We start from the raw sequence: 22,774 nt of genomic DNA on the forward strand, positions 1-22,774 counted from the left end.
ATATTATTAGTAATAATATATTCTATATTATTTTTAGAGATTAATTTCAATAAATTTATATGTATTTGAGATGTAAACTTTTTTTAAAACTCTTAATATTTTATTTTAATTGTCTACAAATAATAAGTTTTATAATTTATTTAACATTTAATCCACATCGGATTAAAATATGATTTTCTATCGAAAGATTATTTGATCCATTTTCTGATCCTTCCCATATCCGTATCTAAATAAGTATTCAAACCCAAAATATAAATCGGAATATGATATCCATATCCCATCAGTTTTCACCGCTAATTATATGGGAAGAAACCTCTGGCAAGGGATAAAAAAGAAGTAATATCTGAAATATTGTTACTCGCAACTGATCTCGTGGGCAGCAGCTTTTCTAAACGGTAAGAGCCCGCGACAAAATTCAGCCACTCCAACGGTCCAACCTCAAGCCCGAGCTTTGCCGTTCGAACACCATGGCTCCTCTCCCTCCTTTCTCCTTCTCCATCCTAATCCTACTCCTACTTTCCAACATTACCATCTATGGATTCGAGTTCAAGGAGGCAACCATCGAGAACATCCACCAAGCCTTCAAGAACAACACCCTCACCTCCAAGCAACTCGTGCAGTACTACTTGGACCGGATCAACAGCCTCAACCCCTTGCTCCGCGCCGTCATCGAGGTGAATCCCGCCGCGTTGGGCCGGGCGAGCCGGGCCGACTCGGAGAGACGTAGCGGTGGCGGGCGAGGCGAGTTCAGAGGAGGGCTCCTCCATGGGATCCCGGTTCTCGTGAAGGACAACATCGCGACCCGGGACCAGCTCAACACGACCGCCGGCTCGCTGGCCTTACTCGGCTCGACCGCCGCACGTGACGCGGGCGTGGTCCGGAGGCTGCGGAGGGCGGGGGCAGTGGTGCTGGGCATGGCCAGCCTCAGCGAGTGGGCCCACTTCCGGGATTTCGCGATCCCCAACGGATGGTGCGGGCGAAGCGGGCAGGGACGGGTAGGTTTTCTGCGCTTTACAGCCAATCTTTTGGCATAATTTGACTGGATCCATGCGTAAGCCCTTTAATTTTCCATTGATGCAAAGAACCCCTACGTGTTGTCGGCGGACCCATGTGGGTCGAGTAGCGGCTCCGCCATTGCCGCTGCGGCGAACATGGCGGCGGTGACCGTCGGGACGGAGACCGATGGGTCTATCGTCTGCCCCTCCGGCGCGAATTCCGTGGTGGGGATTAAACCCACGGTGGGGCTCACCTGCCGTGCTGGGGTCATCCCTGTCTCTCCAAGGCAGGACACAATTGGGTAAGTTCAAAATTAGTATCTTGATTTTGATCACTAATAGTTTGATGTATTTCAAACTTAAGCACTTAATTTCTATGTTGTACACTAGATTGCAAATGTTAAACTTTTCAACAATTTAAGCTGAAATCAGTATGATTCATCGACGCTAATATTTTTCGCCATAAACAAGTTAGTAAGTGACTAAACTATTTTTACACATCCTCAGATCACATTGAATTTGTGTGCGGTTGTTAATCTTTTCATATCTCCCATTAATAGCTGACTAACTGTTGTAACTTGGTGTTTAATACAGAAGGGTTAAGTGCTTAATTTTGAAACACAAAAGGTAAATTGAAATTGGGCTAAAACCTAGGGAGATTAAACTGTAATTTACTTATTTTCGGATGAGCTACTTTGGTGATGATTACTGATGAAGCATGTATCATGTATGTGATCCAGTCCCATTTGTCGAACAGTTTCTGATGCTGTCCATGTTTTGGATGCTATTGTTGGGTATGACCCACAAGATGCAGAAGCAACTTTGGCAGCATCAAAATATATTCCTCAGGGAGGCTACAAGCAATTCTTGAACATAGAAGGCTTAAAGGGCAAGAGACTAGGAATCCTGAAGGGATTCTTTGAAAACCAGAGGAAGTCTGTGCAGTATAAAGTTTTTGAGAAGCATTTCAGCACAATGAGGTATTAGTTTATACTCAGCATGCATAAGCAACCAAATATCAGATTGCCATTTTTATTCAAATGTCATGGCATCAAAATTTCCTGCATTTTGGTGAAACATGTGGTAGGGAAAGGGGTGCTGTCTTGATTGAAAATCTCGAGATTGCCAATGTGAGTATCATCCTTGATGCAATGCAAAGTGGTGAACTAGTTGCACTGTTAGCTGAGTTTAAGCTATCATTGGGTATCTACCTAGAACAATTGCCCTCCTCTCCTGTTAGGTCTCTTGCTGATGTAATAGCCTTCAACAAGAAACACAAAATCAAGGTATGAGTGTTTTCCTTTTCTTTTTGTTTTCAAGTTTTTGAGTGCAGTCTTCTAAAATCCGTATGTTTTATAACTTTCAAAACTTTAGTTTTTGCATGGATAAACTTGGTGTTACTTTTTGGCAAGTATAAGTTAAAATCTTCAGTAATTAACAGACAAAAAGATAAAGATGCCCTTATCTGATATCTCTATGCAGAAAAGCATAGAAATATTTATACTTTTGGCACTACAAAATTAATAAACTTTAAAGGATCTTTAAGGGTTTTTCATGCACAATCCAATTGTTTTGAGGGGTATGTGTGCGCATATCTACTTCAGAGGAATAGGCAGACAGGTTAGAGTTTTTTTTCCAGTGACATCCAAAAAGATCACAGATTGTTGGCATTTGATCAAGTCTTGGTAATAGTAGTGTCCAAATGCAGGAAAAGCTGAAAGAATTTGGGCAAACAATCTTCCTGATGGCTCAAAACACTAGTGGGATTGGGGTTGCTGAGAGAAGTGCAATCTCCAGAATGGCTCAGCTCTCCATGGAAGGGATAGAGAGGTTGATGACCAAGAATAAATTGGATGCCATAATAGTGATACCTGATTCAACTGCTACCAGTATTCTTGCAATTGGTGGATACCCAGGAATCAGTGTTCCAGCAGGGTATGACCAATATGGAGTTCCCTTTGTCATCTGCTTTGGTGGTTTAAAGGGCTCAGAACCGAAATTGATTGAGATTTCTTATGCTTTCGAACAAGCTACATTAGTGCGAGAACCCCCCTTATTCAAAACACTGTAATAATACTAAGACAATTAATAAGAACTTTAATATTGTTTATTTCTCATGTAATTTTTTAGGCAATATTACACACTGTAAAAATGACTAGTAATGGCGGTTACCGCTTCATTTTTAAAGTTAAAATAGTTTAATTATTTCCTTCTCTCAGAGGGTCTGTTTGAGTAAATTAGGGAAAAAAAACTCAGAAATTTCAACACGTAGTAATTGAAAGTGTAACTATGTGATGTTTTTTTCCCTTTGGATTGATTTACTCTATCATGTTTGAATAGTTTAAGAAATTTTGGTGATGGTAGTAGTTGAGGTTATGGTGGTGAAAAAAGGAGATTGCAGTGGGAGGAGGAGGAGGAGGTGGTGGTGGTGGTGTTTGGAATGAGGAATTTGAGGAGAGAAGAGAGTGGTGATAGGATATGGAGAGGGAGAGATGAGAATGGAGTGAGAGTGGGAAAAAAATTCAGTGAGAATTATCACAAGAGAAAATTTTCCTATGGTCTAAATTTTCTTAAGAAAAAATCAAATTCCCACATAATACTATGAGAATTGGGCTATCCAAGCTGACTCTTAGAAACGGAGAGCACAAGAAAGGAAAATAAAATGATAGTTTTCTAAAAGTCCACCTATTTATAGGAGGATTTAGAGAACAAAAGTAGAGTGGGAAGTAGATTTATCAGCTTCATGTGTTTGGTTGATGAAACGCCGAGTGAAGAAAGGTATCAAAGTATATGTTAAGATCGCCTTTTGATTCAACAGTGCTTAGTAAAATTAACTCGTTGAAAATAGATAATTATGATAATTAATGATGACATTTAGCTGTAGCCTGCAGTAAAGATGAGAAGTGCAATTCTCATCCTATTAAAAAATAGAAGTAAATGAACTAAAATTTAAAAAAATTGGTAGTTTTGGGGAAGGGGATCATAAATTAATACACGCACATAGACCTCATTAATTACATATTTCCATCCCAATTAATTAACTGATCATCCCACACAATAGGATCTGATTATGATATTGCAAATGCAAACATGACTCATTTATTAAAAAGAGTTATATACGGACTATAAATCGATTATCAGTGATACAAATTATTAAAAGTTATATAAGTTATTTAAATTATAAACAAATTTTTGCAGGTTATAAACATATTTTTTTAGTTATAAATATGTTAGTCGGCTTATAAATAAATTATCGTGTTATAAATAAATTATCATGTTATAAATGAGTTTATAGATCGGGTTATAATTGAGTTAAACATATGAAATAATAAATACAAACACAACCCATTAAATAATTAAGAATTATTCGTTTAGAAATTTGATTAAACTAAATTCAAAACATTTTAAAAATTAAATTATCATATCGAATTATCGGGTCAAATTAATTTTTATCGTCTTAAATTTATATTCTATGTGTACACTTTCTAGAATTTTTGTTTTTATTAGGTACGCTCATAATCTAAAAAACACATAAATATGTGAAAATATGTATAACATAAAATTATATATATTATATATATATATATATATATATATATATACATATATCAAAGAGAGTCTGATTAATCTTTAAATCAACCCAACCGTATCATCCATATCTATGTTCACGAACCGATCCAAACCCGACCCATTTCCTCCCCCACAAATCCCAGGTGTCGGCCTCCGTCGCCGACCCAATCCAAGAGAGATGAAACCCAACGGAAGAATAAGAAGAAGAAATCTCCCAACGACATGAACTACCGCCCTCTTCCTCTTTCCGTCCTCTTCCTCTCTCTCTTCTTCCCCTCTTCCACCGCCCTCGTCCACCTCAAATCCAAGCCCTTCTCCTTCACCTTCCTCGACGCCCCCGCCCGATTCAGTAATTCGCCATTTCGCTTCTACTCTGTTGCGATTTCAAATTGTTTCTTTCCTATCAATTTCTTTATCTTCTGTTTGATTCCAGCCGCTCCGATCGATGCTTCGGGTATTTGCGGGTCTCTGCACGTCGCCGATCCGGTTGATGCTTGCTCTCCGCTGAGGAATAATGGGAGCCGTGGCGGGGGAGGCGGCGGCGCAAGGTTTGTGCTGATCGCAAGGGGGGTTTGTAGCTTCGAGGAGAAGATTAGGGCTGCACAGGACGGTGGATTCGATGCGACGATTATTAATGATGATCAGGAGAAGAGCAGCTTGTACTCCAGTGAGTAGAGGATTTCATTTTGCTTCGTTTAATTAACGGAAAATTGATTTTTTTTTAAATGAAAATGTTCATGATGATAGCTCTGATTCTTCTTTTAGTCTAGCCTTGAATCAATGAGATTGGAGGTGATTACTTCTCCATCTCCCCAGTTAGGTTTGGTTTTATGGTTTTGAAAGAGAACAAAATTGGAGCTTGTGACATAGTAAGGGCTAGTGTTAAGTGTACTATTTTCGTTAAGTGTACTATTTTGTTAAGTGTACTATTTTCGTTGATGAATGTGCGGCGATACATGTGTTTTTACCTGATTATAACAAGGAACAACCAGATAAATAAAGAAAATGATGTATATTGCAAGACATTGTTGTCGTATGAGACTAGGAATAAGCATTCTTTGATTTCTTTGATCTCTGTGACCCGTGTCCATGTTTATGCTTTGTAGCAAGTACTAGTATTCTTTAAGATGAGTGGAAAAGGTAGCTGCAGCCTGCATGTTGATGCAATGCTTCTTCTAGGTCACTTTGGACCACTAAGCCCACTAAGCCCACTTAGAGAATAACTGAGTAAGATTATTATTCTAGGAGTCATGATGGGATGATTCAGATATTTTGTGCAATGTCAGGAAACTTCTTGATACATTGAAGTCTTGGAACAACCTTTTGCACCCTTCTATTCCTCACTTGTTCAGCTGCTCATCTTCCCTTCTTTGCTTGTCATACTTCTAAAGTTGAATTAAATTGTTCATCTTGTTATATTGTTGACTGTTGACTATGAACATTTCAGATTATCTTCCTCTTTCAGTAATATCCAGAGGCCAAAGTAAATTATGAGCCTTGCGCATAATCTTTCTATTTCAGTTTGTGAGGTGATCATTTCTTGAGGTCATCCTAAGATATTTTATGATCCTTCCATTTATTCAATAAAAGTATCTTATATTGCTATATAAATAGTAAGGTTTAGAATTTAAAGGAAAGTCGATGTTACTTCTCCTTCTGCATGAGCTAAAGTAGTAAGACTTCATCAAAGACAACTGACTAATGTTAAAGTTTATGTGATCACTTATCTGCCTTTGTTTTATGCAAGTTCTTGGATAGTATTCTTTGTTAAATGTGCATATGTGTGTTGTGGAATTTTTTGGGATTAAACTAAACTGCTCATCTGTTGAGAGATGGTGCTCTCTTAGTTGGTAGTGCAATAAAAAATAATTTCTTCTATCTTTGTTGCATAAGGTTGTAGTTTCTATATTTTTTCATATCATAGGACTGCTTAGCTGGTTTTGGTTTTCGTCTTTCCTTACCATTACCAAATTTGTTTCTTTTCTTAGTGATTGGGAACTCTGCGGGCATAAACATACATGCAGTGTTTGTTTCAAAGATGGCAGGAGAGACTTTGAAGAAGTTTGCTCGAGGTGAAGATGGGGAATGCTGTATAGACTCTTCAATTGATGAGACTGCTGGGACGGTGTTGGTAATTTCTTTTGTTTCTCTTGTTGTCATCATATCAGTTCTTGCAACTTTTCTATTTGCTCGAAATTGTCGGCTTCTTCGGAATGGAATCCACAACCGGCCACCTAGTATGAAGAGACATGCAGTGGAAATACTTCCTAGCTTCACTTTCAAATCTGCCTGCTTAATTGGCAAGAGAATATCAGAGACCTGTGCTATCTGTCTCGAAGACTACAAAGATGGGGAAATGCTTAGAGTTCTGCCCTGTCTACATGGTAAGATGCACTCTTTGAGTTATCACTTTTAAAAGTTTCCTGAATGCATTAAATGTGAACTTTGCCTTAAATAACTGATGGATTTTTGTTGAGACAGATGGTGAGGGCCTAGTACGTTAAATTAAACCTGGCAGCCTTCTAATAAAATTTTAAAGTCCTTGGTCATTTTACAATGCTCAAGAATTCTCATATATGGTTATTCAATAGAAATCGTGAAGTATGCAGTTGTGAGATTAGCAATTTAAACTTTTGCAGTTTGCATAAATATTCTGGTGCTTTAAAACATTGTTTACTGACACTTGCACATGAGTCATATCTCGTAATGGAAAAAGAGGAAGTGATATATAGGGCTTATCAAAAGTCATGGAGCTATATGTAGATGCAGCTAGAGTGTAACCAGATCCAAATTATTCTTTATCGAATCCACTCCTAATCCGACTAACTCGGAGTTGAATCTCAATTTTTCGATCCATATAATAGATGGGTCGGATTCGGTTTGAATAGTTTCGGATCCGATCAGATCTGCATTTGGAACGGATCCTGACTAAGTATTAATCGGAGCTCCGATGGATATATAGTTTTTTTTAAGGCCATAGACAATGGTTATGTAGTCCAATTTTTAAAATATATAAATAGTCTTGGATTACTCTAACTTTTATAAAGTATGAATAATCTTGAGTCTCTCAAAAAATAATTTTTCGATCTATTATTATGTTTGCTTAATATGTTAAGCTTGTATCATTTTTTGTCAGATGATTAAAATATTATGTTCTAATTTTTAACTATTAAACTATCATAATTGAATGCCGAAAGTTGCTTTAGAATAAGATTGTTATATTTTTTATTTCATAGTATACTAGTTATTCGTGAGGAATTTGAATCCACTATGTTATCCGCTTGAATTTGAATTTGATTCAAGTCCAAAATAATCCGATAAGAAATAGATCAGATATGGATATTATAATTACATATCCATTTAAAACCCAATTTGGTTACACCCCCTAGATGCAACCATACTATTGAAGGTTTTTTTTTTCAATCTATTGGGTTGGAGTCCTGGATTCCCAGCCACTGTTTCTTCTATTTCATGCAAATAGAAGAAAATGTGAAAAGAGAGTAAACTTCGAGCTTTGGGCTAAAAGGCCTAAAGCACAGATGACAAGTGAGATACTTGCATCTTCTTCATGTACAAATACCTCCGAAAAGATGAATAAAGTCTCTTTTGACTTCTGTGCATTACTGGAAATCCATAGATTCTGTATTTGATTGGTCAGCTAGCTTAACTAGCCTATTTATTTAATATTTTAAATTTTAAATGGAAAAAGTGTCTTTTTCCCATTTCTTTTTGCTATGACAATTTCTTTTGCAGAATTTCATTCAATATGTGTTGACTCATGGCTGACAAAATGGGGCACATTCTGCCCAGTGTGCAAGCAAGAAGTAAACTCAGGAGACTAAGCTATCTTCCTAAGCATGCCAGAATTTTCATCAAGCTTGGTGAAAACATAAACTACTGGCGATCACTCCAGATGTGATTTTCCTCATCTCTCATATGCAGAAAGGTTTTTCTATGGCTTCTCAGAGCTGCTTCCTTCCCTATCAATCTTATTCCTTTCAAGACATGGCACTTGCAGAAGCAAAGCACAGTACGCAAGACATGGATAAAATGGAAAGGAGTTGATTATCCCCTTCTCAGGAAGCAGTTAAGCTGCCTGACCTTCTTCACAGCATTAAGAATTCTCGTGTGATGTGATGTCTGTCTCATGAAAATAGCTTCCTTTATGCTTCTCGTATTGAAGCATCTATTGAATGTGGAGAGAATATATTAATTTGATTATATAGATCTGAAAAGTTGCACCGCATCTGCACGTCTGCCGTTGTTCTTAAATATGTTTTTATTTTGACAATGAGATACCTTTCTTGTATAGTTCTGTTGATGTAGTCCTCTTCATCCACCATTCTTTCCATTTCCTGCTTCATTGTATCACTTTCGCTATGAAGTTCCTGTTGATCTTATTAATGAATTCTAGATAACCCCACGCACCTCCTTCATTCCCTGCAGAAGCATAAGAGAGGTGACAAGTAGCTTCTTTTTTCTAGCTATTTCCTGTCACAATTCCATTTCTTTGCTAGGATAAGTTAGATCTTTCAAAACCTTCTTTCCCTCTACCTGAGAGTTTTAATGTTGATCATTGTTTTAAGATGCATGTGCTATTAAATTATTGGACAGATGCAATGCATTGGCGTTATGTCGGCAAGACTAGCAGCTAAGCCAAAATGGCAGCTTGCAAACCTCTAATAAAACGATAAGGGAGGTTGCTCTCAAAATCTTTAGCACTCAGGATCACCACAAACTAAGCATCCTTTAATATAATATATTTTGGGCAGGCACTTCAATAATGTGTCACCCAGTCACAGTCTCATGTCACTATTCTTGCTTTGTAGATATATAAACCGTACTATATTCCATTTAATGTTCCTGGGGCCAACTAAGATTACTAATTATTCTATTTATACGCTGCCTTGGCTTTTGCTGCAATTAACCAAAGATATGCACTTGATGGTGATCCAAGATTTTTTCCTTCCACAATCAGCTTAATTATTTTCTTAATCATAGCTATATCGTAAAAAAAATGCATGAAAACTTTAGGTGCGTCGACTAATTCTATGACGTTTAATTGCTAAACAGTTTGATACTATATAGTTGCGCTATTCCAATTTAACGTCGGCAATACTGGAGCCTTATTCAAGAATATGTCGTTATCTATCACTTATTTAAATTTTCTTTGTCTCATATTTCTGTCACTGTGTATAAACCAAAGGAGTGAAGTGAAACGTGGATAGAGAATAAGATAACGCTAGAAGTGAATTACATTATGTTGCAAACCTAACTATGAATTATTTATTACCTTTTATGTTACGTTATGATACAACCATTAGAAACAAAATTTTACCGTCATGATATTTAATCCGAAGTTTTCTCTTATTCTGGTGGTGCGACCGTTAGGTTATTTGGGGGATAATGAAACGCCTTGTGAGTTATGACCACAGATTTAATATAATCCAAGCATAGATAACGCAAACGGATAAGATCAGGCCTTTTTCTCTTGACCCCCAACAACTTATTCGCTACTTTATTACCACCTCCTATTTACTGCTGATTTGAATCCAGAAGCAGCGGTGGTTATCCGGGGAGCGAATAAATTAATAGCAGTAGTTGAATAACCCAAGCAGTGAGCGTTTGCAAATTGGGAGGGTTGCTATCACCATTCCCCAACAACCAAACCCCACCTCCAATGCGAGCGTTGCCGACAAGCCCAGCTCAATGGGCACTCGCCACCCCATCCGCCTATCTTTATTGATCATTACGCTTCTTTCCTTCGCGGGAATAGCCCAAGATCCAATCTTGAGAAAGCTGCGGATTTCGACGCCATTGATAGAAACTTAGATCTTTTTGGGCGCCCGCTTTCCTTTTCTCCAACTGATTCTTCTTTTGGGCCTCCTCTGTCTAAATAAATTTGGGAAAGGGGGATTTTTTTTTCTTCCAGTTTTGTTTCTTCTTCTCTTGTTGGGTCTCTTGGATTGAGGGCAGAGAGAGATGGGTTTTCTGAGTTCTGTGTTGGGTTTCTTTGGATTTGGGTTTGGCGTCACGGCGGGGATTGTTATTGGGTATTATCTCTTCATCTATTACCAGCCAACTGATGTTAAGGTACTACTGCTTCAATTTTTCTTGGAAAGTTTCAAACCCTTGTTAATTTTCTCATTCGATTTCTTTAATTTCTGCTCTGTAGATGGATAGTGTGACTAATGGTGCATCGTATTATTGCAAGCTGTGAAAGATTGACTGAGTTCTCATCTATTAACAACATCAACTGATAAAAAAAAACGAACTTTAGTAAGAAAATTAACCATCATGAACTATTCTTTGTGCATTTAGAAGATAAAAAGGCTTTTGGTTGGTAAATTTCATTAAATTGCATCAGTATTAGTTTTACTACTTAGAGGGATGTGCCATTGTGGAGTGTCTCCGAAACATTGAAAGAGTATCTCTGGAAATGGGTTAAGATTGCATAGATATTGCTTTCTCCAATCCTTGAATTGTTGAGGGCCTGGGTATTCCAGATATCTTCTGTTTGCCATAAAATTTCGTTGATTCTTTTAGTGAACATTTAATTAGAGTTGTTCATTATTTTATCTTTTTACATCCAGTCACCGGGTAAGGCCTCAGGAATGCTTTAAATCTGCTTGATTCTGACTGGACCATTGATACCCTTTTGAGGAAGTCTTTAAGCACTTGTTAAATTATTCCAATTGACTGCTCATTTAGTAATAGGTAATAATGAATAAGGAAATATATCTGTTTTTGAGCAGAATAGATGTCATCTGTTTGTCTACAAAGCTTCAATCTGTATCTGTAATTGAGTAAACAAAAATAGTAATTAATATAATCAGAATGGACCGAAAAGAATGGAGAATATCCAACTATTAGGGCAAATTATTTGTTTCCATATATACTAGGCATTTAGGTTTGCAAAGCCAGCATAAGTAAAAATATGCTGATCTTAAGTTAAAAAAAGGGTTGATGACACTTAGCTTTTCTGTATTATCATCGTTTTTCACATACATCCTCGAAATTTTTATATTATCTACATAAAATTCTTGAACTAGAAGAAATATCTACACAGACTCCTCAATTAAAAAAAAAAACTATATGGACTCTCTGAGCTAAGAATTTTCTTGGATCGGGGAGTTTATATGGTAAAAAAAGGTTCATGAAATATAATTAGAAAACAGTGATAGTTTAGGGGAGCTGGATATAATTAACTCTTAAAGCCTCATTCACATATGGAATAAGGTTGAAATAGGAATAACAATTTTTACTTGTTATTACCAAAACGAGGAATTTATTATAGAAATAGGTTCACTAATATTCTAAAATAAGGATATAATAATTACCTTTCATATGATATAAAGTAAAAGATAAGATGGAAAAAATATTTTATTTTTTTATCCAATTACGATAATACTCTTGATTTGATATAATGTATATTGATGAAACAAATACCAGAGGTAAATTAGAGCATCTCCAACCAAGCTTCAAAACTCTAAATTTGGAGCCCGGTGGAGCTCCAATCGGGCTTCAAATGGGGCTCTAAATTTGAAGCCAGCTACAATGGAGCTCCAAATTTAGAGCCCCATCTAAAAATTTGGAGCTCAGCTCCAGACTATTTAACTTTTAAAAATTCCATTTTTGCCCTACAAAAGCTCAATCCAAAAATTTAAATTTCGTCTATATTTTTTATTAAATAATCTAATTAGTTAAATTGAATATATAATTAATTTTGCTAATCAATTTTAAGAATATATAGTACTATTGGAAAAGTCTTATTGAGATCTTTAAAATGAGTCTAATATTAAATTGTTTAATTTATTTTAAATTTTTTATTTTTATTTTGTGTAATATAATTTTGATACGTTTAATTAAAAAAATAGTAATTTAAAATTATTTCTGAAACTACTAAACATTAGTCTTATTATAAAGATATCGATGAGAGTTTTCTAACCATATATTTTTTACTAAAAAATAATAACATTAAGAGGATTTATTAAGTAATTTAAAATATAATATATAATTATATATTATATTAATTAAATAATAAATATAGAGCCTGATGTATTTGAGTGTACCGGCTCTTGACTCTATATTTCGAGCCTTTGGGCCCCAAATAAAGAGCCCTCCCTTAGAGATTTGTATTTAGTAATTGATTAGTGTGTGGTATAAGATGTAATTTTGATGTATAGTATTTATATTCTAGAATAATGCTATTATAATGTTTAGCTGTTATTTTGATAAATGGTGGTATTCTAAAGTAAAAAAGTTATTCCTAAAATGAAAGGGTTCTAAAAAAATAAGTACATTTTAGTAAGAGACAAACATCTCTCTTTGTCGACAATGTGGTATTCTTTCTTGATCCAGTGGTTGTGTTACCTGTAGAACAGGAAACATACACAATTATGTGAATACAAGGACAAGAAAGTCAATCTTGAAACAGTATAAGGAAAAGTAAAGAACTCCAGTAGCATCTGTGTTGGTGCTCTCAATCTATCTGTCTGATTGCCTAGGCTATGAATTATTTCTTTCTTTTCCCAAAACAAACATTCTTGAACTTGTCCCAATCCCAGACCTACAAAGGCAACATGTGAACTTTCATGATTTAGAATAAAGAATTATTAACTTTGTCCCCACCAAGCACATCCTTTTTAAATTATTGCATGATTTTACATCTTCAGAGAGAAGCCTAAATGAGAAATGATTATGCATTGCCATGGTCATAGACTTCATGTTAGTTGAGCGAGTAAACATTTTGCGCACCTAGAATACAGTTATTGGGTATTCATCTTACACTAATTATATCTTTCCTATTTCTGAAGGATATTTTGCTTGTGGTTACACATAGGATAATTTTTATGAAACAAATTTTCTGAAAAAGAAATCATGAGGCCAGCTGTACCCTTCGTGTGGTTGCGTGATTACACCAAAGTTGACCCCTAATGGACAGATTAACCTTATTAATATTCTAATTATTATGAGAAATTATAAGTCTCTGGTTTTCTATTTGCAATGTAAATTAGCTATATGAAAGCTTCATTTGTTGGGTCATCTCTTCCACTTAATAATTCTGTACATTAGGTTCTTAAATATTTAGATGCCTTTCTTGCCACATTGATTACAAGCTATTCTTATTATTTTATTGATGATTTGATCAGGATCCCAAAGTTAGGCCACTTGTCGAACTAGATGTGAAATCCTTGGAGCGCATGCTTCCTGAAATTCCTTACTGGGTGAAAAATCCAGACTTTGATAGAGTGCGTAGATGCAGTAACTCTGTAGAATTAAAGCAATTTCTTATTGTTATAGTCTATTCAAGTTTACAGTCAACATTAATTATTAACTCTCTTTCTCTCTTGTGTTGAAGATTGATTGGCTAAACAAGTTTATCGAACTCATGTGGCCTTATCTTGATAAGGTTTGTATGACATTTATTTTCTTATTAAGTTCTCAGTTATGTAAAGCTTCAAGTGATTATTTGCTACTTGCAACAATATCCCATTTTGCAGGCAATATGCAAAACTGCAAAAGAAATTGCTAAACCAATTATCGCTGAGAATACTGCAAAATACAAAATTGAATCAGTGGAATTTGAAACATTGACCTTAGGTTCTCTACCGCCAACTTTTCAAGGTTAGTTTTTTCTTGGTTACAGTTCCAACTTTGGTTATTCCTTGCAGTTATATGCAGGTTTGCACTTTCTATATTGAAGATCTATCTATTGCCCATAGTTAATGCAGATGACATAATTCTTTACTTGCTTCTGCCCATAAAGATGTGAAAGCTTGCCTTTAGTCTCCTCAAGTATGATGTCATGATCCTGTAAATCAGAAATTATTGTTTTGAAATAAGACCTGAATATATTTGCTTTTATTGTTGCTCAACATCTTATAGGATGCATATGATGTGGACAGTCATATGCAGCTTTTGACTGTTATAAATGTTAGATATAATTTTAATTTCAAGGAACTTGTAGAAAACATTTTAATGCATCTTATGATGATTAGGCATGACTTAATGTGTTATCGAAACCTACAGATTAGGTAATAGCTTCATTCTTCTTATGAACTAGAGAGAAATCTTGAGGTCTGAAACTACCTGATTCATGAGATTCTCAATTGAGTTCTTGCTTATAGAAGGCATGTAATACTTATTCACTTAATTTTGAGATGTTTACCATCTGAAAAGTGCATATTTCACCATTTGCGTAACATAAGCATCCATTTATTTATGGAGAGAACGAAAAGAGAAGATATGTTTTGCTGCTTCCTCCAAAGGTCCTCTGTCCATAATTCTTTGAATATGGATCACTTATTTTCTAAAGGTACTTCTTTACTGTAAGTCTTACTACTCAGAACATATTATAGTGTCCATATTTATGGAATTAATATCCTAGAAATCTGCTTGTGTGCGCTAAATGTCATATCTTTCAAAAACTGGTCCCAAGATTGGATAAAGGAGGTTTTATTGGATCGCTTGTTGGCTATCCTAAAACTTAAAGAAAGATAAAATTTTGTATAGAGCTGCGGTATGCAATTTCGAATAACAAGCTCGTGGATATTACACTGATTCCTTATATATACAAATAATCTTTTTGGTTTTCTTTCAACTGTTGATGCAAATATTCATGATTGAGCCTTTTGGTACATTTCTGATTTTCCATAATGCTAACTTTTGTTGTCCTTATCCTACCTTGTACAACATAGGACTGATTTTATTCTCAGACTCCATCCCTTTTACTTAAGAATATGCTCTCATAGTTTACACTTTTGATCATTTTCCAGGAATGAAGGTTTACATAACAGAGGAGAAAGAGCTTATCATGGAACCATCAATAAAATGGGCTGGAAATCCTAATGTCACAGTTGTAGTAAAGGCATTTGGCTTGAAAGCAACAGCACAGGTTTGTCGTTGTTGTTTCCTATATGGAGCACAACAGCTAGAGAGCCTCTTAATTGTGGTTTAAATTTAAAACTTGTCTCCATTTATGATTTATAGGTTGTAGATTTGCAAGTCTTTGCTCTACCACGCATTACATTGAAGCCACTGGTTTATAGCTTTCCTTGTTTTGCCACAATCATTGTTTCTCTCATGGAGAAGGTATGTAAGAAATGGAACTCCTTTTTTTTTTTATAATAAATTTTGGCACACTGACATGCCTATTAGTGATAATGTTCATCTCTGCAGCCACATGTTGACTTTGGACTAAAACTTCTTGGAGCAGATGTCATGTCGATTCCTGGTCTTTACAGATTTGTTCAGGTACTTCCCCTTTTATATACTGTTGTTGCTTCACTACGTCTTGTTCATGTTTTGGTCCCATGCATATGGCGACAAAAACTATAATTTCACTGACCACAAAAACTACAATTCCACTGACCATGAAAACTATAATCCCACTGCATTATATCTGCAATGGGCCAACTTACTAGTTTATCAGAATTAAGATATTCTTCACTTTCTGTTCTCTATCTTTATCGTTTATATTTACCAATATGGAGTCCTCTACAGGAGACTATCAAGACTCAGGTTGCAAATATGTACCTATGGCCTAAAGTCCTACAAGTTCCACTCATGGATCCTACAGCGTAATTCTACATTATGATATTCTATGTTTTGTTTTTTGAAACATCACCTTGGGTCGGAGAATTAATATTTTTATTGATCATTGAACTTCTAGAGGTATGAAGAAATCTGTTGGAATACTACATGTTAATGTTCTTCGTGCACTTAAACTGAAGAAGAAAGATTTTATGGGCAAATCAGATCCATATGTGAAATTAAAGCTTACTGATGATAGACTTCCATCAAAGAAGACGACCATAAAGCACAGCAACCTCAATCCTGAATGGGGTGAGGAATTTTCCTTTACAGTAAAAGATCCAGAATCTCAAGCTTTGGAGCTTCATGTCTATGACTGGGAACAGGCATAGTTTTCCTTCTCACCCTGATTAACTCTTATATACACTTGATCGCATACATTTTCACTATGATTAATTTACTAATGTTCTTCATGTGCAGGTTGGGAAACATGAGCAGATGGGCATGAATGTTATTCCATTAAAAGACCTTACTCCTGACGAGCCAAAATCTTTAACTATTGATTTGCTCAAAAACATGGATTCTAACGATGCTCGGAATGAGAAGTCGCGTGGACAGGTTGTCGTACAATTGATATATAAGCCTTTTAAAGGAGATTCTGGGAACGATGTAAGTGATGATTCAGATATAGTTGAAAAGGCTCCTAAAGGTACACCAGAAGGTGGTGGTTTGCTTGCTGTTACTGTTCATGAAGCTCAAGATGTTGAGGGAAAGCATCACACAAATCCATATGTTAGGATCCTTTTCAAAGGCGAGGAGAGGAAAACCAAGGTATTTTAGTAATTAAACATACCTGACTTCTGATATTAACTCCTGATTTTATATACTTAATGAAATTGGCCTTCACTCTAACTAACTCAGCACATAAAGAAAAATCGTGATCCACGTTGGGATGAAGAGTTTGAGTTTATGTGCGAGGAACCACCTACAAATGATAAGTTGCATGTGGAAGTCCTTAGTAGGCCACCAAGTATTGGAATACACTCCAAGGTACTAAAACTATTCATTTCTTTTACATTGTGGTGTCCTGTTGTTTTGACAGATGGTTTCAGTTTCCTCCTCCCTCCCCTCTATATATTGAATAGGCCAGCAGCTTCTTCCGACAATAGGATATATCTTTTCTCTTGTCTTGTAATGTTGACATTAATTTGGAAATTTGGTTTACATTTGTTGTGCTTGCCAAATGTATCTTGTCAAAGAAGCAGTGACCTTGCTGAACAACATTTGTGCAATTTGCACGGTAGTTTCACTCATATACATTAGTCATTCGTAAGATCTCTTAGTTAATAAGTAACATACTATCTTGTTTAGTGATTTCAACATGTCACCTAAAAAATTCTTTCTGCAGGAAACACTTGGTTATGTGGAGATTGGCCTTGCAGATGTTGTAAGCAACAAGAGGATCAACGAGAAGTATAATCTAATTGACTCCAAAAATGGCCGGATTCAAATTGAGTTGTGGTGGAGAAATTCTTAAGACATCGCCTGTGCAACTCAAGTATCTTCTTCCGTCTGCAAGAAAAGAAAAGAAAACAATTTTTCGTTCTCCAGTTTGTCATGTACTGCATCATATAAAATAGAAATAATTTTAAGATGCATTTCTGTGCATATCCCTTTATTACCATCTATTCTTTACTGCATCTCTCTGAGAATCATGACATGGTTGTGAAAATTGCCTGACTGGTGTTGTAAGTTTAAACAAGATCAGATTATGCTCTCCCTATCTCTATCAGATTCATGTTTGTCAGAGCTTCAAACTAATGGTTGTGGCCTTGTAGGTAATTTTCTTGTAGAAACTGAACTATTTAGCTATTAGATAAAGATGTAGCAGCCGAGTTTAAGTTCCATTCTGTGTTAGTATTGGTGATTTTGAACAATGGTGGTAGTGTTAACAAATGTATCATGCTCTTGCCTTACTCTTTTATAGTGTCAATGGCAAATATCTCTTTGCAGGACCATTACTGGATTGGGGTTTGGTTCGGTGCATCGTTGGATGCGTCTGCCAATGCAGCTATCAAAAGATCGATCCCTTTCAAGCACGACCGATATATTACTTTACTCTGCTTGTGTCAAATGCTGCTCAATTAATATCACTATCCTTGAACAACAAAGCCAATTTCATATCTTACATTTTGACAGAAGCTAAGCAATATGTATACATACTCTCATTTTAAGATCATAGTACTTCCATCTGCGTGTCACTATGATACTTTTCTTATATGTTTAACCAAAATAAGACAAGTTCATAACCTAAAAGCGACTAGAACTTGCTCACTGCTTTCTAAAGAGCTATGTTGTGGAATTGGTTTGTTTAATGGAGCCAGAATTGATTTTCTTAATATACAAAGTTTTAAGATGATAATATATATATTTGTTATTCGACCTTAAGACCTCTCTCTCTGATGCTATGTTAATTTATCAACTCGTCTAAGAGCCGAAGCAATTATAAAATAAAAAACAAATAATTTAATTGAATTTTCCTACATTTTTTACATGTACCGGAAAAAGTACATTATTCCACAGAGTTAATTACCTTTTTTTCTTTTGAGAAAATTAAAAGTTGATAAATAAAATAAAATAAAAACGGTAGTAAATATCACATTTATTCAATTTTCAACAGATCTATATTGTCCTCTCCTAAAGCCCTTGTTTACTTGTGGAATGAAATAGTCTTCTTCTATAATAAGTTTTCTTATTTTGGTGCAGTAAATAAATAATAATTTAGTTTCTTATGATATGCTAATTCATCATTCTATTTTCTTTTATTCCATACAACTTTTAAAAAAATTAATTAATAATAATTCTAAATTACTATTATACTATATCCAATCAAGGGTAACTTAGTTATTAGCTTTAAAATGTCACAAATTTTGAATATAAATTTACTACTCGTTATTATTTTAATATTAATTTTATGTCAATAATTATTACTCTTTATACTAATATTTAATTAAAGAGTAGAATATTTTATACTAGTAGTATTTGCTCTTTTGTTTGGCATTAAAAATTAAAATATATATTCTAGAATTGGTTTCATTTCACAAGTGAATAAGGCCTTACATCTTAAAAGCATTTCATCTATCTCTATTCATTCTAATAATATAACCCTCACAAACGGCATCACAGTGGACAGATAATAGATAATAAGATATGCTACGAATCAAAACTAGGTTATATACTATATTAGATAAATAGCCGGCACAGAAGTTTGCTCGAGCTGTTAGGTCACGAACCAACAATGTGTATCATGCCTTTCTCAGGTCAAGAAAGGTAGGTATTTCTCAACAAGCTCATCCACAATGACTTGATAAGCTCTTTGTGTGGGGTGATAGCTATCCCAGAATACATACTCTGAGGTATTCCTACAAACCCGGCTAAATCTGTTACAAAAAATGGAAATTTCCAACAATCCTGTGCCGCAGCAACCCTTTGTTGACTCCTTAAATCCTGAGAAACAATCCAATAGCGAGTTAAATAAACAAGACTCAAAATAGTTTTAACCTTTTGATGATTCTTACCATATTTCTGGGGATTTAGCATTATGTCAAGTAGGGGGGAGTAGATGTCAATGTAAACTAATTTTGTTCCATTAAGCTTGGTGTTGAGTGTTTCCAATTCCTTGATCAACTTGGCGTTGTATGTCTGTGAGAGTTCATCGCGATCATCAAAACAATCTCGGCGGAATCCACCCACTGTTCTTTGGAACGGCACGCAGCCGACCGGTGGAACGCCGAAGACGCCCACTTTCTGCGCCCCAAGGTTCGCTAATTCCTGAAGGGGAAAATATAAATGATATGTAGATAGAATGTCATCTTCGAATCAAGTTAGAAGAATCTGATCACATCTTTATCTAAATATTAGATAGTTGTAAGATTCTTAACGATTATAAAGGGATCTAGAAATGGATCACCTGAAGAAAGGTTGAAGCAAGTTGCACCAAAGATTCACTGTATTCTGCTATACTCAAGTTTAGTCGCCTGAAGAAGAACTGACTCACATCGTTGCTTCCGGCGCAGACTATGTACAAGCTCTCGTTGATAATTCTCGCCGCCGCCTTCTCGCCTGCTATGGTTCTGATCTTCTCCTTGTACTCCTTGAACATCTCTACTTCCTTGTCCATTGATATAACCATCTAATATGTATATAAATATGTATATAAGCTATTAGCTAATTGATTGATACCTAAAGAGAGTGTAGAAATTAATGTGAGAATTAGGATGATAATAATAATAATCTAGCACTTACTGCAGTTGACGATGTCCAGGGATCGAATCCGGTACCGGCAGAGGCGAAGCTAACACCGGTGAGGAGGTCATTAGGTCGGAGCTTGGTTCCAAGATAAGGTGGCAATAGCTCCTTCACACCAAGGCTTGAAGCTGCAAGATTTCTTGATGTATTAACCGAGCAACTACTTAGGATAATTCTATTAAAATTCAAACTAAATAACTTTGATCCGAGACTAATTGAAGATTTCTGTATTGGAAACAAAGAAACAAGTAGAAAACCTAATAAATTATAATTTTAGATAGTTCATATAGCTATTACCTTCACTACAAAAGAAACTACTGAGGTTCTTTTTTTTTTTTAAATTTCTTTTTCTGAAGTCTTACCGACTCAGAAAAAGTAATATATATATTTATCATACAAATTATAATTTATTTAAGGAGAATTTGCACAGAATACCTATCTTATTGGAATACCATAAGAAAAAAAATATATATATGTATCATATTAGATTAAATTTATTTCAACAAATAAGAACCTAGAAAGAAATGTTCAGTCTTATTTAAGGTGGTACTATAATACTTTTGAATGACACTCATCAATGCTTGTAATGAGCGAATATGTAATGATTTTGCTCTCAAAATTATATACTTTGTGTATTAAATCTTCAAAAAAATTATTCCTATCTCAACGTATATATAGCCATTCAAATTGCTTTAGATCTCAGCAATAGTTTGATGATAATTTCATAAAAATGGCTAGTTAATTAGTTTTGGTATAAGCATCTTAACGGTAGCTTCATATATGGAGCCAAAAATGGAGCAAGAGCTCGGTGCATTGGATCTCCATATATATTAAAAATATATATAATATAATATATATTATTATATTAGTTATTTTAAATTACTTAATAGGTCATCTTAGTATTATTATTTTTTAATAAAAATATATGGTTAGAAAACTCTCATCGAGATCTTTAAAATAAGTCTACTATTCAATAGTTTCAGAAATAATTTTAAATTACTAATTTTTTAATTAAACGCATCGAAATTATATTATACAAAATAAACATCGAAATAAGCATTACATATCATTAACTAATAGCCACCTTCTCTTTTTTGACCAAATTATCTAATGTATTTTAATTTTTAATATTTACATTGGGAATAATTTTGAGTAATTATATTTTAGGACACACAATTTATTAGACTCATTTTTATAAATAATAAAAAATTTAAAATTTAAATTAACTCAAAAGTAATTTAATATTAGACTCATTGTTATAAATAATAATAAAATTTTAAATTTATATTAACTCAAAAATAATTTAATATTAGACTTATTTTAAAGGTAGACATTTCCAATGGTATTATTTTTGTTAAAAACCAATTAGTAAAACTAATTATATACTCAGTTTAACTAACTAAATTATTTAATAAATGATACAAATGGAATTAAAATTATTGAATATAATAATTATTGGATAATTTTGGTATTTTTAAAAGATTGAAATGATAAATGGAGCCGGGATTTATTTTCATGGTGGGGCTCCAAATTTGAAGCACCAATATTTCTAGCTTTAAATTTGGAGCTAGTTTTAGAGCCATGTTGGAACGTGGTACTACGGTAACAATAGGGTATTACACGTATTACTATTATTTTATAAAGCACTGGAATTTTTTACTAAAAGGTAATAAGGTTATAGTACTACCATGCACGTCACGTACGTACCTACGAAGTCTGAGACGATCTTTCCATTGGAGAACCTCCCAGTAGCGATATGACCGGGGAAGTCCTTCCCATACGGCCGAAAGTCGCTCTTGACGATGGTCTCTATTTCGTTGTTGTTGCCGGTGTCGACGATGGAGTCACCAAAGACTAGCACCGCCGGCACGATTGGGCCGGAGCTGTTCGCCGCCAGCGACTGAGCCATGAAAGATCCACCGACCAAAAGTACGACTAAGATGGGAAGAAGAGCTGCGAGAGGAGAACTGTTCGTTTTGGATGAGATGGATGCCATTTCTAACTATTTCTCTCTTGGCTTTGTTGTAGCCTGGTAGGTTTTTCTCTACAAGGGGGTTGCATATTTATAAGAAGGAATGTTGAACGATAATGATGTGGGTGAAACTGTTAGACATATATACACCTAAGTTTATTACCATGAAATCTACGATATTAGATATGGGAAATCTACGGGTTCATGGTGAAATGTTCGTTGGGTCATTGCGGTTGTCCTTGAGACGTTTGCTATAAAAGGGTTCAGAATATTGTTGGTCAAAGTAACTAAATAACAAAGTTTCGTTATGTGCCTTATCTTTTCAATTAGGCTTCTTAACTCCTACCTTGTATAATCGCCACATTAAGTTGTTATATTTATAATTTGTTTGCTT

At 35.0% G+C, this 22,774-nt stretch overlaps 4 protein-coding genes across 4 annotated transcripts; 3 read left to right on the forward strand and 1 right to left on the reverse strand.

Moving 5' to 3' along the window:
• Positions 1-359: 359 nt before the first annotated feature.
• Positions 360-3,213, forward strand: LOC140765173 (probable amidase At4g34880). The gene is made up of 5 exons (XM_073104120.1): positions 360-995; positions 1,083-1,297; positions 1,736-1,975; positions 2,083-2,281; positions 2,704-3,213. The coding sequence occupies exons 1-5, from the start codon at positions 468-470 to the stop codon at positions 3,064-3,066; spliced, it is 1,545 nt and encodes a 514-aa protein (XP_072960221.1). The 5' UTR covers positions 360-467; the 3' UTR covers positions 3,067-3,213.
• Positions 3,214-4,666: 1,453 nt separating this feature from the next.
• On the forward strand, positions 4,667-8,811 carry LOC140765866 (receptor homology region, transmembrane domain- and RING domain-containing protein 1). Its single transcript, XM_073105157.1, has 5 exons — positions 4,667-4,914; positions 4,999-5,232; positions 6,554-6,637; positions 6,734-6,949; positions 8,319-8,811. Exons 1-5 carry the CDS (start codon positions 4,788-4,790, stop codon positions 8,405-8,407), a joined length of 750 nt encoding a protein of 249 aa, XP_072961258.1. The 5' UTR covers positions 4,667-4,787; the 3' UTR covers positions 8,408-8,811.
• A 1,372-nt stretch (positions 8,812-10,183) lies between these two features.
• LOC140764721 (synaptotagmin-2-like) lies at positions 10,184-18,007 on the forward strand. The gene is made up of 12 exons (XM_073103446.1): positions 10,184-10,658; positions 13,718-13,816; positions 13,927-13,977; positions 14,069-14,192; positions 15,344-15,462; positions 15,558-15,659; positions 15,747-15,821; positions 16,071-16,147; positions 16,240-16,486; positions 16,581-16,931; positions 17,022-17,150; positions 17,509-18,007. Exons 1-12 carry the CDS (start codon positions 10,548-10,550, stop codon positions 17,635-17,637), a joined length of 1,614 nt encoding a protein of 537 aa, XP_072959547.1. The 5' UTR covers positions 10,184-10,547; the 3' UTR covers positions 17,638-18,007.
• Positions 18,008-19,304: 1,297 nt separating this feature from the next.
• LOC140764489 (GDSL esterase/lipase At3g14820-like) lies at positions 19,305-22,404 on the reverse strand. Its single transcript, XM_073103073.1, has 5 exons — positions 22,116-22,404; positions 20,406-20,536; positions 20,071-20,292; positions 19,679-19,931; positions 19,305-19,607 (listed from the first exon to the last, which is right to left on the reverse strand). The coding sequence occupies exons 1-5, from the start codon at positions 22,402-22,404 to the stop codon at positions 19,417-19,419; spliced, it is 1,086 nt and encodes a 361-aa protein (XP_072959174.1). The 3' UTR covers positions 19,305-19,416.
• Between the last annotated feature and the right edge of the window lie 370 nt (positions 22,405-22,774).

The sequence above is a fragment of the Typha angustifolia genome, chromosome 8 (genome assembly GCF_048772165.1).
Source record: "Typha angustifolia cultivar Huaian chromosome 8, ASM4877216v1, whole genome shotgun sequence".
NCBI classification, from domain to species: Eukaryota; Viridiplantae; Streptophyta; class Magnoliopsida; order Poales; family Typhaceae; genus Typha; species Typha angustifolia.